Source organism: Bubalus bubalis, chromosome 11 (assembly GCF_019923935.1).
Source record: "Bubalus bubalis isolate 160015118507 breed Murrah chromosome 11, NDDB_SH_1, whole genome shotgun sequence".
Lineage (NCBI taxonomy): Eukaryota > Metazoa > Chordata > Mammalia > Artiodactyla > Bovidae > Bubalus > Bubalus bubalis.
In genome coordinates this window covers 90,558,554-90,582,363 of record NC_059167.1, presented here as the reverse complement: position 1 = coordinate 90,582,363, position 23,810 = coordinate 90,558,554, and the positions used below count along the sequence as shown (strand labels likewise).

The 23,810-nt window shown below is 53.4% G+C and overlaps 1 protein-coding gene across 1 annotated transcript in view; it reads right to left on the bottom strand.

Moving 5' to 3' along the window:
- Positions 1-13,078: 13,078 nt before the first annotated feature.
- IGDCC3 (immunoglobulin superfamily DCC subclass member 3) overlaps positions 13,079-23,810 on the bottom strand; it is a 42,732-nt gene continuing 32,000 nt past the window's right edge. The window contains exons 3-14 of the mRNA XM_025296318.3: positions 20,308-20,452; positions 19,814-19,944; positions 19,077-19,214; positions 17,624-17,782; positions 16,277-16,442; positions 15,775-16,022; positions 15,398-15,562; positions 14,894-15,085; positions 14,695-14,799; positions 14,095-14,233; positions 13,750-13,954; positions 13,079-13,507 (exon numbers count right to left, since the gene is read on the bottom strand). Coding sequence (XP_025152103.3) covers positions 13,340-13,507; positions 13,750-13,954; positions 14,095-14,233; positions 14,695-14,799; positions 14,894-15,085; positions 15,398-15,562; positions 15,775-16,022; positions 16,277-16,442; positions 17,624-17,782; positions 19,077-19,214; positions 19,814-19,944; positions 20,308-20,452 — 1,961 coding nt within the window. The 3' untranslated portion in view covers positions 13,079-13,339. The remainder of the gene's footprint in view (positions 13,508-13,749; positions 13,955-14,094; positions 14,234-14,694; positions 14,800-14,893; positions 15,086-15,397; positions 15,563-15,774; positions 16,023-16,276; positions 16,443-17,623; positions 17,783-19,076; positions 19,215-19,813; positions 19,945-20,307; positions 20,453-23,810) is intronic.

The window sequence follows — 23,810 nt, the reverse complement described above, 5'->3', positions numbered from 1 at the left end:
CTCTCATTCCTGCTGTAGAGAAATACACACTGACGACCACAGGGAGATGGCCAAGGGCGCCAAATGCAGCGCTGAAAACTGGAAACAGCAAATATAAATGTCATTATCATGTATACCGTATATTTGACTTTAAGGCTTCCCTGGGGCTCAGCAATAAAGAATCTGCCTGCAATGCAGGAGACTCAGGTTCAATCCTTGGGTCGGGAAGATCCCCTGGAGGAAGGCATGGCAACCGACTGCAGTATTCTTGCCCGGAGAATCCCATGGGCAGAGGAGCCTGGTGGGTCCATAGGGTTGCAGAGAGTCAGACACAGCCCTTTGAAGTGACTGAGCATGCACACACACATATTTGACTTGGGTGCTTATAGAAATCTATAATTACATGGAGAAAGGCCTGGAAGGATCTTATATCACACTGACAAGATTAATTATCCCTGGGAGGGGGACTGGGTTTGGGGTGATTGAAGTGGGATCTCTGTAATATTTTACTTTCTTTTTTGAGACTTGTGGGATCTCAGCTCCCCAACCATGGATGGAATCAGGACGCTCAGCTGTGAGAGTGCCATGTCCTAACCAGTGGACTGCCAGGGAATCTCCTTATTTTTTCTTTTTTAACAGCGAGGACTTTTTTGTGTATTGCTTATTTGACTTAAACTAACTTAAAAAATTAAAAGACATAGAGCAAATTGATTAAGAGGGAGGAGGGATTTGGACAAGAATAAGAGAAAGAAGAGAGGTTTGGAAGTGAAAGTGGAGCCATGAGATGATAGGGAGAAAGGTGGGCAAAGAGAATACTCCGGACTCCTTAGCATATGGTATGTAATATAATTGATCCTCTGACACCTCTTCCAGGCTGTTCAGCAAAGACTTAAATAGATTTTCAATTTGTTTTTGGATGTTGGGTCTTTCTCTCAAAGGTGAAATTGAGATTGACCATAAGACAGACTGATTTCATTTGGGTTACAATTTACTTGGCAAATATTTATGGGAACCTTCTCTGGTGGACAGTGGGCTGGGCCCTAGACAAATGGGCGTTAGGAGGAGCTCCACGGTGACCTCTACTATGTGGAGACAAGTCATGCAATGAGGCAGAAACATGAGGCTGCGGGAGCAGAAAGCAGGGAACATTGGTTCTGCTCCAGAGTCATGACAGCCTCATGGAGGGATGAAGCCTCGACACAAATGTAGGAACATTCCAGAGAGAAGAATTAGAGAAGTGCATCTCAGGTTGTGATGATTGTGATGGGTGGCCTTCTTCCCAAAGGTCAAGGTTGCGGTCTGTGGTCCTGGAAGAGTCCCAGAGAGCGAGCTTCTCCAGCGGCCAGTGCCGACAGCGCCCCCTGGTGGAATCATTTACTCGGCATTCTCTCCACGCTAGGAATTCCCCCAAGAGGCTGAGAACAAGCTTTGGCCTTGGAGCTGGAAATCCTGCATCCCTTGCCAAGAACAGCTGGCATCGTGGGCCTCCAGATGTGAGGCCCTACTTACTGTAACCCAGCTGGACACTACGGGGCACCCCGACCTCTGCCTGCCCCTTGTCTGTGGAAAGACTGTAGCCTCCAGGCCTTCCCCCAGTTTCAAATAATATATTTAATCAAGAAGTGAGGGAAATGCGGAAGCAAAGAAAAACAGTCAAAACAGTAATAGTTTAGCCCTTGAACAAAGTCGAGGACCTTTTTAGTTCCTCTTCAAGGGCTAGAGGTCATCCTCTGAGCCATGTCCTTTGCGCTATTTTGCACAGACTGAAACCCCCACCAGGTGGAAGAAGGTAATTATCTACTGACCACAGCATGCAGACCTCAGACTGATTGAAACCTGAAGGCTGATGATGTTCATTCCGGGTTACCTCACCACCAAGCAATCAGAAGAATGTCCACGAGCTGACCATACACCCCACAACCCTCTCCTCAGCACGTAGCCCCTTCCTCTTCTCCCTGTGTAATTTCTGAGCAAAACCCTAGGAGTTGGTGCCCTGGGACAAGAGTCCACCTTCTCCCCAGTGTTGCCAGTTTACTCAATAAAGCCGTCTTTCCTTTTTGTCTGACAAGTGTCTCTCAGTATTGGATTCTTGAGCAACGAGTGGCTGAACCTGAGTTCAAGAACAACAGAACACTCTAAATAGTCAGGAGGAAACATAAATCCACATGGGGGTTAATCGGAGAGACAACTGACCTTGCTCCTTCGGAAATGTCAGTGTCAGGAGGGACTTCCCCGGTGGTCCAGTGGCTAAGACTCCATGCTCCAAATGCAGGGCGCCCAAGTTCAATCCCTGGTCAGGGAACTAGATCCTATATGCCACAACTGAGAGTTTGCATGCCACAGCTAAGACTTGACTCAACCAAATTAATAGTAAAAAAAGAAATGGCAGTGTCAGGAAAAACCAAAAGGCTGGCGCTGTTCTAGAAGAGTAGAGAGGAAAGAGAGAGGATAACCAAGGGAGTGGATGAATCTTGGCTGGATCCTGGATGGGGGAAACACCGGTGAGGGGGCAACATTGTTGGTACAGTTGGGGACATTTTATAATGGACTATATATTAGATGGCTCAGATGGTAAAGAATCTACCTGCAGTTCAGGAGACCAGGGTTCAACCCTGGGTCAGGACAATCCTCTGGAGAAGGAAATGGCAACCCACTCCAGTATTCTTGCCCGGAGAAGTCCATGGATAGAGGAGCCTGACCGGCTACAGTCCATGGGGTTGAGAGGAGTCGGACATGACTGAGAGACCAATACTTTATGATTTTATATATTAGATAACAGTGCTGTATCTTTTTTCTTTAAATGATGGAAATGAAAAGAACATTTACAGTATTCCCCTGGGTTAGGAAAATGGGGTAGGTGGGAGTAATCCATCATTTTACAAGGAGAACAAAAGCTTGGATTCCAGTGCTGGCCTTGCCACTTCCTACCTGTGATAAGTGGGACCTGTTTTGCCACCGCTTGGACCCTATCCCATCATCCGGGAAAGCGGGGTTGCCGTAGTGCTCACCATGGGTGGCTGGTGAGGGCCGAAAAGCACACACAGGAGAAGCTGGGGCCGGTGCGGAACTCACTTCAACCAGCAAAGAAAGCTTAATGGAAAGGAGGCTTCCGCTATGTCAGGCTCTATGGGGCTCCTTTCCCTCTGTGTGGGAGAGGGCCTGCACCCCTTTGCTTCCCCTCTCCCCACTCTTTTTCCTTTTCTCTCCACCCCTTTTCCCAGGGGATCCCAGAAAATGTGCTCCCATCAAGATGTATCAACTGCAGGGTGCAGCCTTAGATCCCCTTTGTTGGTTCCCAGCAAATTAAAATTTATCTCTCAGGGAGGAAATGAGGGGGTCGGATTTTTTTTTTTTCTTCCTCCTTAATGGGCCCTGAAGAAGGAAATGAATGCGGGGGAAGGGATCAGAAATACGATCCACCTCTCGCTGGCTCAGAAAGGTCTGGGGGCTCCCTGCACCCTCAGAGGGGGCAGCTGGGCACAGTGTGTTTTATTATATAATTAACCTTGACCCTTCTGGGTTCAAAGAGAGAGGTTAGTTGGAAATAAATCAATAGTCTGATCTGGTCACTTCAAAGGCTTCAGGACCCGCTGGAAAATTCCATGTTGGTTCAGTGTGTAAATTGGAGTAGGGTGTGCAATTCTTTTTGAAAGGTTGTGGGGTGGTTAGGTCTAAAATTGAAATGAATTGTGTATCCGCTTCCTTTAATCAAGCAATCAGGAGTCTTTATTGTGTTTCTTGGTGGGGGCGGGGGGTGGGTGGCAAGGCCTGGGAGAAAATACAGTGTGACCTCTATGTGACCACTGGGCCCAGCTCTAGGACAATGGGCACCTCTCCGAGCTTAGGAAGCCCATCTCTTCACCAGCAGGGCTCAGCCTTGGCTTCCAACAGGTCTGGGATTCTTGGAATCACTGAACCATCACCATTATAATACACAGCAATTTTTGAGTGCTTACTATGGGCCAGGTGCCAGAGATTTTCCAGTTGTTTTCTCATTTGAGTCTCATAACAACCCAATTAGATAAGTACCATTATTATCTCTATTACAAATTAAGACATTGAGCTTCCAAGGGGCTGAAGAGCAGGTCCAAAGCCACTGTGAGGTTTTCAAAATCTGTTTCAATGATATGGCTCAAGGGATGAAAAGAAAAGCCAAGGAAGGGTTGCAAATGACCCCAAAGTCTCCAGTCCCGGCATTCTTTTTTTTCCCTGAAGTTGTTGGAAGGTGAATGGAGCTGGTTTCTCTTCTAGTCTCTTTTGGCTTCATCTCTAGTTTGCCTTTCATCTCTCTTTCCCCCTTTCTCTTTGTCTTTTCTTTCTTCCTCCGTCCCTCTTTGTTTCCCAGGTGGCACAGTGTAAAGAATCTGCCTGCCCAAGCAGGAGACACAGAAGATGCGGGTTTGACCCCTGGGTTGGTAAGATCCCCTGGAGAAGGAAATGGCAACCCACTCCAGTATTCTTCTTGCCTGGGAAATCCCATGGACAGAGGAGGCTGACGGGCTACAGTCCACAGGTTCAGACTGAGCAACTGAACACACACACCCTCCCTCTTTGCTTTCCTGCTTTCTCTCCACAAGTGTTTATTAAGTATTTAGTGCTGCTCCATAGCAGCACCGGTGGGTCATAGAGAGATAAGAAACCATGCCTGTTCTTAGGACGCTCATATCCTAAATTCTCTGAGCAGTCATGAGCGGCACACATCATCTGCATTTTATACTACAGAAGGAAATAGTTCTGTGTGAGAGGATGTGGAGGGAAAGGCAGGAAAGGAGAGGATCAGGGAGGACTGGGGGGAGATCATGTTTGGAAGGATCTGGAAAGAAGAGATGGTTGAACATTGCTGCACGCTGTTCCCTCATTGCAGGCTGAGGGAACAGCATGCAGAAAGGGCCTGGAGGCACAATGGCACGGCGTGTTCCAAAGAAGCCAGGAGCCTTTGGCCCATTTTTTGATTGGGTCGTTTATTTTTCTGGAATTGAGCTGCAGGAGTTGCTTGTATATTTTTGAGATTAATTCTTTGTCAGTTGCTTCATTTGCTATTATTTTCTCCCATTTGAAGGCTGTCTTTTCACCTTGCTTATAGTTTCCTTTGTTGTGTAGAAGCTTTTAATTTTAATTAGGTCCCATTTGTTTATTTTTGCTTTTATTTCCAATATTCTGGGAGGTGGGTCATAGAGGATCATGCTGTGATTTATGTCAGAGAGTGTTTTGCCTATGTTCTCTAGGAGTTTTATAGTTTCTGGTCTTACATTTAGATCTTTAATCTATTTTGAGTTTATTTTTGTGTATGGTGTTAGAAAGTGTTCTAGTTTCATTCTTTTACAAGTGGTTGACCAGTTTTCCCAGCATCACTTGTTAAAGAGATTGTCTTTTCTCCATTGTATATTCTTGCCTCCTTTGTCAAAGATAAGGGGTCCATAGGTGCGTGGATTTATCTCTGGGCTTTCTATTTTGTTCCATTGATCTATATTTCTGTCTTTGTGCCAGTACCATACTGTCTTGATGACTGTAGCTTTGTAGTAGAGCCTGAAGTCAGGCAGGTTGATTCCTCTAGTTCCATTCTTCTTTCTCAAGATTGCTTTGGCTATTCGAGGTTTTTTGTACTTCGATACAAATTGTGAAATTATTTGTTTTAGCTCTGTAAAAAATACCGTTGATAGCTTGATAGGGATTGCATTGAATCTCTAGATTGCTTTGGGTAGTATACTTATTTTCACTATATTGATTCTTCAGATCCACAAACACAGTATATTTCTCCATCTATTCGTGTCCTCTTTGATTTCTTTCACCAGTGTTTTATAGTTTTCTATATATAGGTCTTTTGTTTCTTTAGGTAGACATATTCCTAAGTATTTTATTCTTTTTGTTGCAATGGTGAATGGAATTGTTTCCTTAATTTCTCTTTCTGTTTTCTCATTATTACAGACATTTCTCCAAAGAAGACATACAGATGGCTAACAAACACATGAAAAGATGCTCAACATCACTCATTATCAGAGAAATGCAAATAAAAACCATAATGAGGTACCATTTCAGCCGGTCAGAATGGCTGTTATCCAAAAGTCTACAAGCAATAAATGCTGGGAGGGTGTGGAGAAAAGGGAACCCTCTTACACTGTTGGTGGGAATGCAAGCTAGTACAGCCACTATGGAGAACAGTGTGGAGATTCCTTAAAAAACTGTAAATAGAACTGCCATATGACCCAGCAATCTCACTGCTGGGCATACACACCGAGGAAACCAGAATTGAAAGAGACATGTGTACCCCAATGTTCATCGCAGCACTGTTTATAATAGCAAGGACATGGAAGCAACCTAGATGTCCATCAGCAGATGAATGGATAAGAAAGCTGTGGTACATATACACAATGGAGTATAACTCGACCATTAAAAAGAATGCATTTGAATCAGTTCTAATGAGGTGGATGAAACTAGAGCCTATTATATAGAGTGAAGTAAGTCAGAAAGAAAAACACCAATATAGTATACTAATACATATATATGGAATTTAGAAAGATGGTAATGATGACCCTATATGTGAGACAGCAAAAGAGACACAGATGTACAGTACAGTCTTTTGGACCCTGTGGGAGAGGGAGAGGGTGGGATGGTTTGGGAGAATGGCATTGAAACATGTATATTATCATATGTGAAACGAATCACCAGTCCAGGTTCGATGCATGATACAGGTTGCTCGGGGCTGGTGCACTGGGATGACCCTAAGGGATGGGATGGGGAGGGAGGAGGGAGGGGGATTCAGGATGGGGGACACATGTATACTCATGGCGGATTCAAATCAATGTATGGCAAAACCAATGCAATATTGTAAAGTAAAATAAATAAATAAATTTCTTCAGTGATTGAAAAAAGAAGAAGCCAGGAGCCTAGCTTGGAGGACTGAAGTGGATGACAGGTAGAAAAGTAGGTTCTGTTCTGAATAATAATAGTAATAGTAAGCACAGTCCTGACTGCTTTCCGTAACTGACTTCTTTACCGCTCACAACAACCTGTGAAGTCTATGCTGTGCTTCTCCATAGTTCATAGAAGAGGAACTGACGGCACCAGAGCTTAAGGGATGTCCACTGGGCCACAGCCAGACAGTGGCTGAGTGGAGATTATACACTTGAGCCCATGCTCTTAACCCCTGGGTGGCACTGCTTCTTGTAAGGGAGGCTTGAATGCCGGGCTGAAGGCCCTGGACTGCTCCAGGGTCAGCAGGGAGCTCGGAAGGTTCCTCACTCAACCTGTATTAGCCACATGCCCACCTCAACCCTCCTCTTCAGGGCCTCCCATCCCTGCATCTCTCCTCAACATTCGAAAAGAAAATCTTCATTTCAGTCCATTTAGACCACGTCTCCCTTCAAGCCTGCCCCCACCAGTCTACAGATAACAGTCAGCAACCAGCATGGGCTTCACACAAGGAGGCCCAGGTTCAGGCCCCAGTTCCACCACCTCACTTCTCTGGGCCTTGGTTTCCTTATTTGGTAAATGGGAGGATGACAGTAAGTCCAGCTATGCTTGCTGCAAGGCTGTGAGAAGACTCCAAGGAGGTGTTCTAGAAATGTCACCAGAAATAGTAACAGAGAACTCGTCCTTATCAGCGGGGCACCAAGGACTCCGTAGCGCCCCTTTCCATTTCCCGAGGAAGCTCCAGGCTCTCTGGCTTTCTCACTACTTCCCTTCCCACCTGGAAAGCCACGACACATCAACCGTGTAAAAACATATGCTCTGGAGATTTAGTAGTCATTCATTCGTACGTTTATTGAGCATCTATTAAGTGCTAGGTCTCCAGCAGCAAATGACAACCTCCTGGCTGCTCCATGATCTTACCGTGTTCGTTGCTTACCCTTTGCCTTCAGCCTTGGGTATCCCTTCCCTCTTTTCCACTTGTCTTTGAAGTCTTCCTTAATTCTGGCCTGCAGTGAATCATGTGTTCTTCTGCTTTCCCAGCTTGCTAGTGCCCATCCAAGCCAGTACCTGGATAAGTTGATTTTAATTCAAGCCCATACTGTCTGCTCACCGAGAGCTAGGTCTGTCTCTCCAGTGTGGGGAGGAGCTTAGCTGCTAGCTTCCTTTCTTTCCTGTAGCTGTAATCCTCGCTATCTCCACAGGGGGGCAGCAAACCTCTCCAGTCACGGCCTTTCTCCGTGGAGCTGAGACACTGCAGGCCGGGATGCTTCGTCCAGAGGCTCCAACGGAGGCAATGCCAGATGCAGAGGTCCTCTCTTCTTTATCTCACTCACCCTCACTCACTTTGTTCTGCCCACTTTCTCTGCCTGTAACAATGAGGTCATCTGAACACTTAAACTGAACTCTTGGCTAATATGAATTCATTGGGTGCAATCAGAATATACAAACCAATCCCCATAATACTTCTTTGTGGGAGGGCATGGGTCTAGATGGCCCACTCCCTGACTCTAGCCTGAACTCAGTTCAGGACAGGTCCCTCATCATTGGTTGCTCCCACTCCCCCATTCCTGCTGCCAGCCCAGCTTCTCCGGACCTCTACTGCCCCACACCTGTCTTGAGCAGGAGGACTACTCTCCTCCCTGCCTGCCCCCAGGTCCATGTTCGCACATCCCCAACCCCCATTCTTCCCAGGACCCAGGCTCCCCATCAACTGTAGCCTGACTGGGTTTAGTGCAAAGGCTCCTGGCCTCCAGCCTTGGCTCTGCCTCTAACTTCTCTGTGAACTTGAGCGATTCCTGCTCCTCCTGGCTCTCGGTTGTCTTCTCTGTCTCATGAAGGGGTCAGTGGTCCCTCCCTGCTCGGTCATTCTGGGGACCACCATCCCTGGTGGGTGGGGATCTCAAGCTGGCACCAGCTCTCCCTGGCCCCTCAGCCCTCGGTGCCCTGAGGGAGCTGGCCGCGAAGAAGGCCCTTGCTAGGTGTTCATAGAGGCCTGGGACTCCCTTCCCGTGACCTCAGGACTCCCTTCAAGACCGATCTTCACTAATCATGGGGATGAGACCTACAAACATGGCTTGGCTAGGAGTCGGGAGCACTGCTTGTCTTCCTCCAGCCCCTCCCATCATACCCCAGAGCCTCCGGGAGCAGCCTTCCTGCTGCCCAGCCTCCCAGCTCACACTTGTTCTCCACCCACCCCTCCAGTGTGGACTTGTGGTCAAAGAGGCCCACAACATCTCTGACTCCACTCCCATCCAAAGGTGGAGGAGTCTAACTCCCCTCCCTGGAATACAATGGTCTTAGTAACCTGCTTCTCAGGAATAGAACATGGTGGTGATGCTGCAGGATGTCCAGGGCTAGGTTCTAAATTTCCTAGCAGTTTCCGCCTGGCTCTGGCTCTCAGGATGCTGATCCCTGGGTCCCAGCCATCAGGCTGTGAGGCAGCCCAGGCACATGGAGAGGCCACATGTAGGCGCTGAGGCTGACAGCCAGCATCAGCCACCAGATGCGAGCAAGCCTTCAAATGATTCCAGCCCTGGGGCTTCAGGCTGCCACAGCTGATGCGCAATGGAGCAGAGACAGCTCTCCACGCTGGGGCCCAGCCCAAACTGCAGATTTGTGTGCAAAAGAAATGTTAGGGTAAACCTCTAATATGTGGGGTGGTTTGTTACAGAGCATTAGGTAACTGGAGCAAACTTAAGCCCTGGCTGCTGCTGATTTCTACTCAAACACGCATGTGTGTGTGTCTGTGTGTGTGTGTATGTGTAGGTATTCAGCCAGAGGCCACTGGATCATTTGAGATCTCAGGACCTAGATTCCAGCTGGGCCACTCAGCTGAGAGCAATTTCTGCTAAACTTCCTAATTGGAACCCTGCTTCTCCTTTTACCTCAGTTCAAGGTCTTGTTAGAATAGACCCTTCCTTTATTTACATGTGATTTGTGTATAATTTGCATATATCTACGTGAGTCATATTAGGTGGTTTTTAAAGGTTTCCGGGCCCCTCCCTGGGGGAGGTACTAGCCTCTTGGACCCTTGGAGGGACAGGAGCACTGGAGGCTGCGTGGTCTGCCCTCCTATCCTCACGTCTGCTCCTCCATATGTCCCCTCATCACCTCCCCAGGTGGTCCTTGGATGGCTGAAGTTGAAGAATTTCTGTTTGTGGAGTTCTGTGTAAAGAAAGGCAAGGTATTATTTCTATATGTGGGCTTAGTTCTTTCCTCTGGGAAAATCAAGACAAGTCAACCACTTCTCCCCAAGACCCATGATGGTACCATGTGGCCTCAGGCTTCTCTCTCAGCTCAGTATCCACTGCACCGTCACTGTCTGTGGCCTGCCCTTGGCCCCAGCCACCCCTGCAGCCCTCTTCCAGAAGTGCCAGGCCAAGGGCTTTCAGATGTTTCTTTTAGAAGCAGTACCCTGTTTTCTAATGAAAATCTCATGCAGAGTTCAACTTAGACGACAAAAAAAAGTCAAGCTGCTCTAGGTGTGATGGGCAAGGAGGCTCCCCCAGACCCTCTAGCCACACCTGGAGAACTCAGCTTGCCAACCACTGTTCCTTGTCTGTTCCTCTCAAAAGATACCTCTGGGTATAGAACCCAGCCCTCCAGACTTGCAGAGTCTCCCAGGCGTGAGCCTTGGCTTTCCATTTCAGCAACAGAGAGGACATTGACAGTCTAAGCAGTTGCGTTACACCATTGCTTCTTACTAAGCTTGAGGCCCACTGAGACCTCCAGATCTTCTTTTTTAATTTTTCGGCCTTGCTGTGCGGCATGTGGGATCCAGGGATCAAACCTGTACCCCCTGCACTGGAAGGGCAGCGTCTTAACCACTGGACCTCCAAGGAAGCCCTGAGACCTCCAGATCTTTGTCAGCAAGACGCTTTTAAGGCCTGTCTCTCTTGGCCTATTCTCAGACTCAGCAGCTTCAGGAGTCTTGGACTGAAGAGACCACAGGGAGGAACGGAGAGGCCTGGCCAAGGGTCTGGCTGTGTGTCCTGTAAAGACTCAGCCAGTCAGGGCCCCAGTCTCCTCAACTTTAGTCCTTCCTCATAGACAAGGCAGAAAAAAGCACATAGCTGGGACTTCTCTGGTGGTCCAGGGGCTACTACTCATGAGCTCCCAGTGCAGGGGGCCTGGGTTCAAGCCCCAGTCAGGGAACTAGATCCCACATGCCACATCTAAAGATCTCACACGCCACCATGAAGACTGAAGATCTCGCATGTCGCAACCAAGACCTGGGGCAGCCAATGTAATTAACTAATTATTTTTAAAAGCACATAGCACCGCCTGGCCGCTGGCTCCATACTGGTGGTCTGTCACCATCTGGCGGAAGGACTGGTCTCGGATCCCTTCCTGCCAGCTAGGGAGGCACGAGCCGCGGTCAGAATGCAAACTCTGGAACCAGGCCACCTGGCCCGGATGCAAACTGATCTCGGCCGACCCTGCGCCGTATGGAATATAAAAGGTTTCCTTCATTTCTCATCCTTTCTTGGTTCCATCATCTGTGAGAGGAGATGGTGATAATGAGAACATCAAACCCCCTCCCCGTCACCCAGGGAGGCTGTGAGAACCTCCCTGGCCTCCCCACCCGCGGAGAAGACCCAGCAGGCAGAGCTCCTGTAAGGAGCACCCAGGGCTCAGCTGTTACCACCCTGGGCTCTGACCCCGTCAGGGTCCACCTGATTGCCCCATCACCCAGCACTCCCACCCCTCCCCTAGGACCTGCCACAGGCACCCAAACACGCAAGCTTCACTTTGGCAACAGGACTTTTATTCAGTCAAAATGAGTGTGACAAACCCAAGACGGGCCAGGTGGCCCCTTCCGCCCTCCCGCATGCCCACCCTTCCCTAGGGAGAGGGGGTTCCAGGAGGAAGGGGGTGTGGAGACAACGCTGAAGGGACCACGGGGCACTGCCTGGGAGGTCTGAAGCACCTGGGCTCAGGCCCAGCACCAGGGAGAAGAGACAATACCCTTCCCCAAATCCACACGGACGAGACTTCAGTCTTTCAGGAAAACCCCGTCAAGTGTACCTCCTTCAGCTAATCCACTAAAGTCTGGGGTGAGGAGTCCCTAGAGGGTTGGGAGTCAGGGACATTAAGGTCTAATCTCATACTTAAGGAATACAGTTTTTTTTCTTTTTCTTTAAAACAAAAGTTTTCTTTCCGCTATTTAAAAAAATGTTTGTGTGTAACCAAAAATACGTATTTGTTTCCTTTTCCTTTTTTCTTCATCTTCAACTAAGTCTTTCGAAGAACACAACAGAAAAGAGAAACAAGAAATCACAAGAACATAAATCCTTATACACACCTCGTATAAAAATAGTTTCCGGCCGTAGCTGCTGACAGTGGTCGGTCCACTGCCCGCGGCGGGTGGGTCAAGCTGGCAGTGTCCCAGGAGACAGAGGGCTGGGGACCCCCCAACATGCACACAACCGGCACACACAGTACATTCCAGGGGCCAGTCTGCTCCAGCGGCTCTGCGGGCAGGCAGGCTGCGGGGTGACGGCCCACCCGCCCAAGGCCCAGGTACAGAGAGGGTCCTTGGGGTCCCAGTCAAGGATGAGTTGGCTGAGAGGGTCAAAATGGGAGTGGACAGGCCGACGAGACCTGGTAGGGTGCTGAGAAGTGGCTAGTCTGGAGGGAGCAACGATTTACACTCCCAGGAACAAATTTTCCTCTTTTTTTTGGCTTTTCTTTTTTTTCACATTTTCTTTGACCAATTCCATCTTTATTTCTGCAGGCCCCAAGAGACCCACCCTTGGTGAGGAGCCAGGAGGGACGGTCCAGTGATACAACACAGGCCTGAGAGCCAGCGAACTTCGAGGTAGACATTTTCTTTCACACCTGGAAATGGGGAAGTGCTTTTTTTTTTTTTCCTTTTTTTTTTTTTTTTAACTCTGGGCAATAATGTGGGGAAAGGGGTGCCCCCAAAGGGGCTTGAGGTAGGAGTGCATTCGGGGTTCTGTGGGGCAAGGGGCTGAGGCCACGGCCCCACTCCCCCGAGGACATTCATTCCGGCTGAGGTAGGTGCTGAAAGCCAAAACAGCAAAACGCCATCCTGAGAAAACAAGGTCGCGGAGGCCAACAGTGTCAGGCGCCCAGCCACAGCAGGGGCATATTTTTGGAGTCTAATTCACCTTCTCTCTTCTCTTTCTCTCTCGCTCTTTTTTTTAAAGTTTGTTCTTTTTTTAAAGGAAAACATTAGTTCAGTTCCAAGTCATGTGGGTACAAGCAGAGGTGAAGAGGGGCCTTGGCCCAAGGCGGGGGCTCCTGAAGGAACCCCTTTGGGTCCTTGGAGGGGTTCTTGCTGAGGCTACTGTAGGTCTTGAGAATCAGAGGATCAGTCAGGACAGAAGCGCCTGGGAAGCCTCTACGTGAATCCCACATGACAGGAGAAATCTTGCCTTTGACCTGAGAATGGGGGTTGCTCCCTGCAGAGCCTGCCGGATACCGGCTATGGTCCTGAGGGAGCAGGCTGGGCAGCCGGTCCTTCACTCAGGAGGCCAGGGCCCACGTCCTGGGGTGGCAGGGCCTCCGACGGCATCTCCTCCAGGAGGCTGAACCCCTGAAGTGGCAGCATGGAGAGCTGGGTCTCCTCACACAGGGCAGGGGCCTCAGGGTCCTGCTGGGGAGAGGGTGAGTCACACAGGCCTCAGCAAGGGCCCACGAGCCCCGAGTCAGAGGGTCAGGCACTGGAGCCCATTCTACTCAGGGGTTAGGTCTCCAGCCCTCCCTGCCTGACTTGGGGGCACAGAGAGATGCTCTGTGTCTTGAAGCTTGGCAGAGGCTGGTGACCAAGGCCTGTGGCCAAGGTAAGGAGGGCGCAGCCTAAAGCAGGGGGCTGGCTCAGGCAGGGGCACTCACCGTGGGTCTTGGGTGAGGCTGCACAGCCCCTGCTCGGGGGAATAGCTGCTCCAGTTCCTTCACGTCCACATGTTTCCCGTCTCGGCCCAGCTGGGCCCGCTCTGCCTGTCCCGCCCCATTCAGTGCCAGGATGCCAGGGTCCCTCTGGCTCCGGGGGCCCTGAGGAGGGGAGAGCTGGTTTTCCACATCCTTGCACAAGAGGACCCTAGGGGATGAGCCAAGAGTTAGGAGGAGGGATGTGGGAGTGGCAAGAACACAAGGATGGAGACGGTGGGCCCCAAGCTGCCCTTCCCGTGTGGCTCCCCTGCCCTACGCCTGCCCGCCCCACGCCGGCCCAGGCCCCACCTGCCCCTTTGGCCAAATAAGAGGAAGAGGACACAGAAGATGATGCAGGTGACCCCGATGTGGATGCCGATGACAATGCCCGTGGTGGACGTCTGGTTGGTGGCCTCCTCCTTCCGACAGTCACATGGTGGGCTCAGGGCTGGGGTGTAGAAGCAGGGGCAGGTTGGGGGCTGTGGCTCCCAGACACCCAGCCTTCGCGGGTTACTTCTCCCGCAGCTGCTCCTACCCCGTTAGTCCACATGGCATTTGCCCTTGTCTATGGGGTCCCAGCCCAACCTTTTTGGTTCTTTTTACCAATGATTGAACACTAAGTTGGTGCCAAATACTAGGAATAACAGTTTATGTGGACCATTTCATCCTCCATACACTTCTATAAAGGTATTACCATCTCTGTTTTATGAAGGAGAAAATGAGGGCTCAGAGAGGTTAAGAAACGTACCCAAGGTCACGCAGCCAAGTGTCAAGCTCAGGTCTAAGCCTATGTTCTCCAGCTCCTCCCTCCTGCTCTCCCTGGATGCCTGCTCCCCCCGCCCCCCACTCAGCTTCTGGCCTCCCTTCCTGAGGGCCAGTCTCTGGCCAGACCCCACGCCCACCCCTCACCTGTCCTCTCGGCTGCTCCCCGCAGAGACACGAAGCGGACTGTAGCATTGCCGTCCCCATGCTGGTTGTAGGCGAGCAGCTTCACCTCGTACACTGCAGTGGGGTCTGGGGGGAAGGGCAGGTTGCTGAAAGACCGTCCCAGGCCCCACGCACCGCACCCCTGCCCAGCGGCCCAAGCCCCGGGCCGTGTCCGCCTCACCGAGCTGGCTGAGGTTGTAGGAGGAGACAGCTCCGGGAAGCAGGATGGGGCCAGTGAAGGAGGCCTTGCTTGCTGGGCGGTAGAACAGCTTGAAGCCGCCCTCGTTCTGGGCCAGCCGGGGCCAGGGCTCCCACAGCAGCTGCAGGGTGGAGCTGCCCAGGACCCGCACTGACAGTGGGGGTGGGGCGGGGGCTGTGGGCGGAGGAGGCTGAGATGTGGTGGCCTGGTGGCCATCGAAGCGCTTCCCTCCCACCTGTCACCTATGCCCCAGACCCCACTGTCCCCAAGAGCCCCGCTGCTCCCTAACTCTACCCAGGGCCTCTGCTTGCTCAAACAGCACCTTTGCATGAATTATCAACAGAAAAGGACACCCCTTCTTCCAAGCAGACCCAGCCCCGTCTCAGCCCCAGGGCAAAGCCCTATGTGCCGTGCACAGCCTGAACAACGTTGCACGGGGGTTCTACCTAATACCCTGGGGCTTTGTGCTCCACACCCAGACCTCACCTTCACCTAGAGTGCTAGCCAGGGTCGGGGCGGAAGCTGAGCTGGCTCCCCGGGGCGTGTAGGCTTTGATGTAGAAGCTATAGGCAGTGGAAGGCTCCAGGTCGCTCACCAGATGCTGGAAGGTGCTCTTGCTAACTGCTTCCTGGTACTCCAGCTCCGGGGGGTCTGGGGAGGCCAGGGCGGGGCAGGCAGTGAAGGAGCAGGAGAGAATCCCGCCCACACTGGGGAAACGAGGGCGGCCGCCAGGGGGCAGTCCAGAGGACGAAGGGAAGGTGTCGGGTCAGGAGGGTCAGGACGCGTGGGACTGAGTGGGTGAGAGCCGGGGAGTAAGAGGAAGGCGCTGCAGAGGCAGCCTTGCCCTCCGGGACCCCACCCACCGGCAGCCTTCCTGATGTGCAGGACATAGCCGATGATCTCCCTGGTGTTCACCAGGGGCTCGGTCCAGGACACGCGGACCTCGGTGGACGATACGGAGACCGCCTGCACGTTGAGGGGGGGCCCGGGCAGCCCCTCGGCCCACAGCACGGTCAGCCTGGCGCTGGCTTGAGAGGAGCCGGCGCTGTTCTCGGCCACGCACTGGTAAATGGCCTCATCTTCCGGGCCGATTCCAGAAATGGTCAGGGTGCTGCAGGGAGAGGGAGAGCCTCAGACCCCGCTCCTCCTCCCAGTCTCCTTGGAGGTGGGCCACATCCACAGGCTAGTCTGAGGTCGCTCAGCTAGTTAGGGGCAGACCTGGGACTCAAACACAAGTCTCCAGATCCCCAATTTAGCGTTCTTCCCCAGCAGGAGGTGCAAAGACCTGCCTGGACCACTCATCCAAGACCCCCTTTCCCTGTTTCCTCCCCAGGCCTCACTCCCGCACACACGCCACGCACGTGCCTGTTGTTATTCTTGAGCCTGACGTGGCCTCCGGGCCCCAGGACCCGTCCATTCTTCAACCACGTCACATGAGGAGGTGGCTCGCCCTGGGCTTGGCAGGTGAACATGGCTGTGGTCCCAACCGGCCTGGAGATGGACTGGGGGTGCTGGACAAACTCTGCCGGGGCTGGAGTCGGGGTGGGGGCACAGAGAAACATGAGGGGTCAGGGGGAGACGCAGGGGACACCTTTGAATGAAGGGATGAGGAGGGGGAGAGGGAGGGGCCAGAGACCTGCAGGAGAGCTGGGGGACAGGGAGGCTCCCCCAGGTGGGGCCCACCCTCCAGCCTGGTCCAGCCTCCAGGATGTGGCAGCCCTCACCTCCCTCCGCCCCAGAGAGGCAGACCCACAAGAGGACTCCATTTCAATGACTATTTAAAAGACTGACATTTGTATCCGAAAGCAATCAAGCTGAGCTCCCAGTTCAGGAAATTGTTAAATAAATAAATGTGCTAATAGGTTTGGCTGCACCTTGAAGGCAGTAATGACGGGGAGATGGATGAGCCCTCAGTACCGGCTCCCCTCACCCCTACATTCTGTTCCCCTCTCCTCCAATCCCAAGCCTTGCGCTTCCATTAACACCCGAGAAATGAAATGCTCCATCACTTTCATTTGGACAGATTAACGGCACATGGAATGCTAAACAAACAGGCATTTAAGTTCCTAATTCCGCTCTCTCCCATCTCCTCCCCAGCTCTCCAGGAGGGAACAACCACAGAACCGCCCCCGCCCCGAGAATGGACCGCCAAGCCCAGTTCACAGAGACAGCTGAGTCCCAGGACAGGAGGATGGACAGAATGACCTGGTCAACTGCAGAGGGCCCGCACGCTTCAGGAGGGGATAGTGTGTGTGTGTGTGTGTGTGTGTGTTTGCGTGTGTGGAGGGAGCTGGGGTGTGAGAGTGTGAAATGACAAACATGCTGAGAGCGTGCGTGCAGGTGTGAGCGTGGAAGTGCCACATGTGTGAATGAGAACAGCATGTGACAGGAGGGGACCCAGGGAGGGGGATGGCACAAGTCGGGGAGACCCGCTGAGATTACAAGGTGGAAATGACTTGGGGGATGATGGCACCTGGAAGGACCAATGACCAAAGATGCCCTTCCCTTCCCAACACATACATTCCTGGGGCAGGGTCGGGGGCGGTGGGGAGACAGCTGCTGTCTTCGGCAGGGCTGGGGCCCTGGAGAGGGGCAGGGGAAGGTTAGGGTGAGGATAGGCACATGGGCAAGTATCAGGCCCTGGGCTTGGGCAGGATGGGGCGGGTGGAGGGGCAGCGCGGGGCGGCGTTGGGTCGGGAGGGGAGTCCGTACCTTGCACCACCAGCCGGCCCTGGGCTGTTCTCCGCACCCGGGTGCCGGGCCTGTTGGCTGCACAGACGTAGACGCCTGAGTGCTGCACAGTTACGTCTGAGATGATGAGGTTCCCCGTGCCCAGCACCTGGATGCCCTCCACCCCAATGGGGCGGCCATCTAAAGAGGAAGGGAGGGTCAGGGAGGGAGGTGTCCAGGAACGTCCCAACTTGACCGCCATCAGTCCTCCAGGGAGCCCCTGTCTTTGCCTCTGACTCTTCTCTCCAAGCATCACGGCATGCTGGAGGGGGCAGGGGCAGCACAGCAAACTCCTGCCCTGGCAGGAGGGAACTGGGTCCTAATCCTAGCCTTGTCACCGCCTCTCTGGTGACCTTCAAGTCCCTTCCTCCTAGTTTCTCAAACAGGAAAGTAAGGTCTTACGTGGACATTTCCCAGCCTGATTTGTCTCTCCTGAGCAAAGTTCCTTGATCAAATATCCATTCTGCTCCTTCACTATCCCAATGCCCATTAATATCAGGGCTCTGACAAGTCCCGCAGCCAAGGCATCTGGTTAACTCTGTTTCCCAAAGGTGCTAGACCACCAAGCCATTCCTTCCCCTTGCAGATCACGCTTTGGGAAATGCTCTCCCAGATGGTCTTTACCGGGCCTATGGGCTTCTCCTGATGGTGAGGCCACTCTTTTCAGCCTCTCCCAGGCCCTGGGCTCTCCCCCCACCCAGGATCAGATTAGCACAGTCAGAATGCGAGGAGACAGCTCCCCATTCAGCCTCTGAAGTGGTGAAATCTACTCCATTATCCTGCCTGCTGCCCCCTCCTTCCCCGTCACTCAGCTGCTACAATGCAGTGCAGTCTCCTGGTGAATGCGACCCCACCCGTCCCCTCCAGACTTTCCTTCCCCCAGTGACCTCTCCACTCAGACAATGTGGGCCCATCTGCACCCTTTCATTTCTCTCCTTCAGCTGCCTGGGGATTTAGGCTGGGGATTTAGGGGACCAGGCTAGAGACTCGGGCGCTCAGAGAGGGTGTGACAACCGGCTGAGATTATGAGAGGTTTGGGATTGCATCGCTGGGGAAGATGGCCTGGGTGTAGAGAACAGAGATGAACCGGAGAGGAAGCGACTAGGGGTGCTGAGAGCTGCAGAGAGGTTCTGGAGGCCCCAATGGTGAGGCCAAGGGTGAGCGGAGCATGGAGGAGGGGAGCTGGCACAGGACTGGAGGAGGACTGGACGAGGTAACCCGGGGAGCTAAGCCATCTACACTGGGGGAGGGAGAATGCAGTGGGCAGGCGGACCTCCCTGGTCCTGCCAAGGAGAGGGAAACCACCCCCTCCCTAGGACTCGAGAAAGCGGACCCCCACGGAGAATAAACAGGATTCCAAGTTCCCCCCAGCACTGGGAGAAGAGACTGGCCCTCCCAGGGTTGGGAGAGGCGGGGGCTGCAGGATGGGGCTCACCCAGGCGGCTCCAGGACACAATGGGGCGCGGGTTGCCCGTGGCGACACACTCGAGCACGGCGGTCTGGTGCACAGTCAGGGTGAGGTTCTCAGGCCCCACGAGGATCGTAGGCTCCTTGTAGGCCCCAGAGCCCGAGCCTGGGAGGAAGATGCCACATTGCCCCACTGTAGCTGGGACCCTTCCCACCTCCTCACCACACTCCTCCCGTACCCGCATACACAGCTCAGGCCATGGAGGGTGGGAGACAAGTTGCAGCCCCAAACCAGGTACGGTGGGTGGAGAGAGGAGATGCTAGCCGTCCCTGGACATTATCACACTCATCTCTCCGGTCACGGCCTCTCGCGGTGGGACAGCCACCCCCACCCAAACACCTAGAAGCAGAGGGTGGGCTTCCTCCAAGAGAACTGAGCTAGCGAGGGACCTCGGGGTCCCTAAACCCTCCTCGGGGTCCCTGCGCCCTCCTCAAGGTCCCTGCGCCCTCCTTGGGGTCCCTACGCCCTCCTCAGGGTCCCTGCGCCCTCCTCGAGGTCCCTGCGCCCTCCTCGAGGTCCCTGCGCCCTCCTCGGGGTCCCTACGCCCTCCTCAGGGTCCCTGCGCCCTCCTCGGGAGGAGAAGCACAGAGCTAGGTGCTCAGAAGGTGCTCGGTACACACTCGGCAGTCCAGGCCCTGGGGCTCCACTGAAGGGAGGGTGATGTGGTGGTGGGGGGAAGAATGCAACAGGGCAGAGGCCCGCACCTGTCACGGTGAGCCTGGCCCCGTGGCTGACCCGGACACTGGCGATGTTTGAGGCCACACAGTGGAAGACGCCGCTGTCCTCAGCTCGAAGGCCTGTGATCTGCAGGACTCCCTTGGGCAGCAGCGTGTACCTGTGGTGGGGGGCACGGTCAACCACAAGCACAGCACCACTGGCCCAAGGACACTCAGCATCACGGATACAGTCCACCACCCAGCCAGTCTCACTTTCGTCACCGCAGACACACTCTGGGACTCTCACTGGTGGACGCACCTGCAATTCCAGCCTCAGCAACAAACAACCACACACTCATCTTCTCACTGACTCAAGTATTGCATCTGGGCCCACAAGCCACACAGATACTCAGTCTTAACAAAGTTACAGGAATACCAGCCCGGAGGCTGCAGGCAGGCCTTCTTCAAGGCCCAGACAGTGGACTTGGGCCTGCCTCCTGGTCATACCATGAGCCTCCCGGTCATGCCCACCCAGGGCTCACCTCTCATTGTCGGTGTCAATGGGGACCCTGTTCTTCTCCCAGGTGATGAGGGGTTTGGGGAGCCCGTGGATTTGGCACTGGAAGCGGGCCACACCGCCCTCCTCGCCCACGGTGGCCTGGGGATGCACGTGGAAGTCTGCCATGGCTGGAGAAAGAAAAGGAGGTGTGCGTGGGGAGGCACCCTGCTGAGGAGCAGCGGGACGGGAGAGGGCGTGGGGGCCTCAGATCGCACAGCAGCGCTTACCCTGCCACCTACCTGTGGGAACATCTCCCCCAAAGGCACAGCATAGGCCTGGCTGGGACACTCTGAGAAAGGTATGGGCGAATTCGGAAACAGTGGACTGTGGACCCACAGAGGCCAGTCATAGAAAGCCTTGCTCCCAGGGCCTGCTCCCCACTTTTACAGCTGCTTTTGGATTTATTTTTTATAAACTCCCCCTTAGGTGGTTGTTGTTCAGTCGCAAGTCATGTCCAACTTTTTGTGAGCCTCATGGACAGAGGAGCCTGGAGGGCTACAGATTTCCCAGGCAAGAATATTGGAGTGGGTTGCCATTTCCTTCTCCAGGGGATAGTCCCGACCCACGGATTGAACCCAAGTCTCCTGCATTGGCAGATGGATTCTTTACCGCTGAGCCCCCAGGGAAGCCCCCCTCCCCCGGCTAAAGTATGCAGGTGCTAAATATTATGCTGCACATTTTACAGAATAGGAAACAGGTCCAGAGAGGGGAAGTGACTAGGCCAGTGTCACCCAGCAGGTCCTTAGACCCTGGTGACCAGAGCCCAGTGGCTTTCTTTGCCCTTCATCATCATCCCTTTATCCCCAATTCTTCTGCAGCTTCTCAACGTACCCCAAGAGGGTAGTATATCCATCGAAGGTGACAAGCCTCCCAGAAGACTGTCAGACCCACCAATCTACATTTCAATGTGTCATAAATATTCAGGGGCTGCCTCCCCACCTTTTGGGGATCTGAACTAACTGCTTGAGCGCTGATCATGAGAGGGGCTGATCATGAGAGGGGCTGATCATGAGAGGGGCCGATCATGAGAGGGGCCGTAGGCCACCCGCCTCCCCCCACTCCATTTTCAGCTGGTTAAGTGTCCCTGCTCACCCTCATTCCCAGCCATCCCCACTCCCCAACCTGTAAAGCCCCGGGAAGGGGCCCCTCCCACGCGGCTTCCCAGTTTCAGCACCAGGGCTGTGATTTCATTAAAATCCACTTTGCTTCAAGTGCGGGAAGGCGGCTCACCATCTGTCCAGGCAGGCAGCCCCTCCCCTCCAACACTCCATCAATGGGGACAGTTGTCCCCTCCCAGAAGGAGCCCTCCCCCACAGCAGCAGGGACCCTGGAGCTTGTCCCAGCTCCGGCTCCCAGCTCCCTGGTTGCAGGCGGGCACACCCCATGTCAGACCCCCTCAATCCTCCAACCTGTGCAGGACTCCAGGGCAGCTCAGAAAGGCCAAGCCTTTGTGCCCTTCTTGCCAGAGTCTCTGGGGGCTGACTCTTTTGTGGCACGTTCTCTGTCTCATTTGCATGTGGTTCATTAAATATAAACATGCATAAAAATCCCCAGCCTTGCCTCCTCCTCTTTCAGGCCCTCCTGGGAGTGCGGCTGATGGGTGTGAGCGCCTCCTTGCACATGTGTGCAGGGCTGTGTGTGCGGGAGGACGGGGCTGTGTGTGTGTGTGTGTGGTGTGGTGTGAGGGTCTGAGGCTAGATGTGAATGGAGGTTTGTATCCCTCAGCTTCTGTGGCTGGTGTATGGTTCCGCTTCTGTGGCTTCTGTGTAGGTAATCCATCACACATGTCCCCAGGTAGATATAGCCCTTACAAAGGGCACCTTGGTCCCTAGGGGAGGGGGATAGGGGCAAGTGCCCAGCTGGTGTCCCCATCAGGCTTGGTGAAATGATCCCCAGGGAGCACCGTGAGGTCAACCTACCCCATCTCAGGCCAAAGGCTGTGTTTGGCCAAGAGCCTGCAGGTCAGCCCAGAGGTTCAGGGGAGGGGGCAGACACACCAGTGGGACCCCTCTACTGCTTCCAGGCCTCAGCCTCCAGGAGGGCAGGGTTGGAGGCAGGCCTAGGGAGTGGAGAGGGCACCCAGTCTCCTGGGTCAGCTTTCTGTGCCCCCACAACCCGGCCCGACCCACTCAGGAGCTGGGGAGCTGGCTGCCACCCCCCATCTTCCCCCACCCACCCCCCCACTCCAGCTGGAGAGAGCCTGCAGTCCCCCAGGGGATTGGGGCGGGGACTAATGGCTCTGCAGACTACAGATGCCTCCTCATTAAGGAACCGAATCCTTTTGTGTTTCCAGCCCCCATTCTGGGCTCCCTGGAGGTACAGAGAGCTAGGAGCTGGCCTGGGGAGAGATACCAGGGAAGGGACTCCTTCTCCTCAGGGCACTGGGGATAGACAAAGTTTGGCTTCTAAGCTTCTTCCTCCCCCTAAAACTAAACAATGACAAAGCCCGGCTTGAATGCCCTGCTGGAGAGGAATGCTGGAGCAGGAAACGCGGTAGTTAAGGAGTAGTTAAGGAGTCGGTCTGCTCATCTCTTCACTGTACACGAGTCTGAAAGGTCCCCAGGGCCCCTGGCAGGCAGCCAGGGCCCCTCCCCACCCAGGAGGGCTGCTCTGCTCCCTCAGAGCAGCCCCTTGATGAACCTCTCTATCAGCTTCACCTAACTGCCGTTCTGCCAAACATCTCCTTGGAAAGGTAGCTTTGTTTTGAAAAGTGCTTGAAAACCACTCATCGCAAGCCAACCCATTTACTTTAGGAAGGGGAAACTGAGGCCCAGGCCCTGTTGGTGGCTCTACCAGCCCCAAATCAGAAGTTCCACGCCCTAAGCCCTGTGCTGGGGTGTCCCTTAGTTCTCCAGCAACTTTTCCACTCTCCAAGGACAGGTGACCCCAGAGTGGACTGCAGGTGAGACGAGCCTTTTCTCACTGGTTGGGAGTTACCACTGTGCTGCAAGTTGCGGCGAGCCCCAGAGACGGTTCCTAAATCCCACCCCTCGAGCCCAGTTGGCCACACGGTGTGCTCCAGGTGGTGCCATAGGAGGGATGGACCCTTTATCTGAGGCTCCTTCTTCCCTCCCTTTCCTCCCACCCCTATTCAACCCTTGGGTCAGCCCCGTGTATCCCTGCAGTGTCCTGGGGGACTACAGTGAGGCCCTGGGCAGGCAGTGTCAGAGGGTAATAAGGAAGAGCAAATCTGACTCCATGCTGGATCCCTTTCTTTTACTTTAACCTTTTATTCTATTGCTTTTGCTACAAGTTCATCTCTAAAGTGATGTTGCTTAAAGTATACATAATGGCCCATCTGTGGGAACCCTGTTTCCGCTGCTTTAAACAGCACCCACCCTCCCCTCCACAGATGAAGGGGTGAACAGGTGCTCCTCAGGGCCTACCATCTCTGATTCCTGCCACCTTCATAAACAGGCCTTTGCTTCCTAGTGGCTTGAACAGTAAAGAATCTGCCTGCAATGCAGGAGACCTGGGTTTGATCCC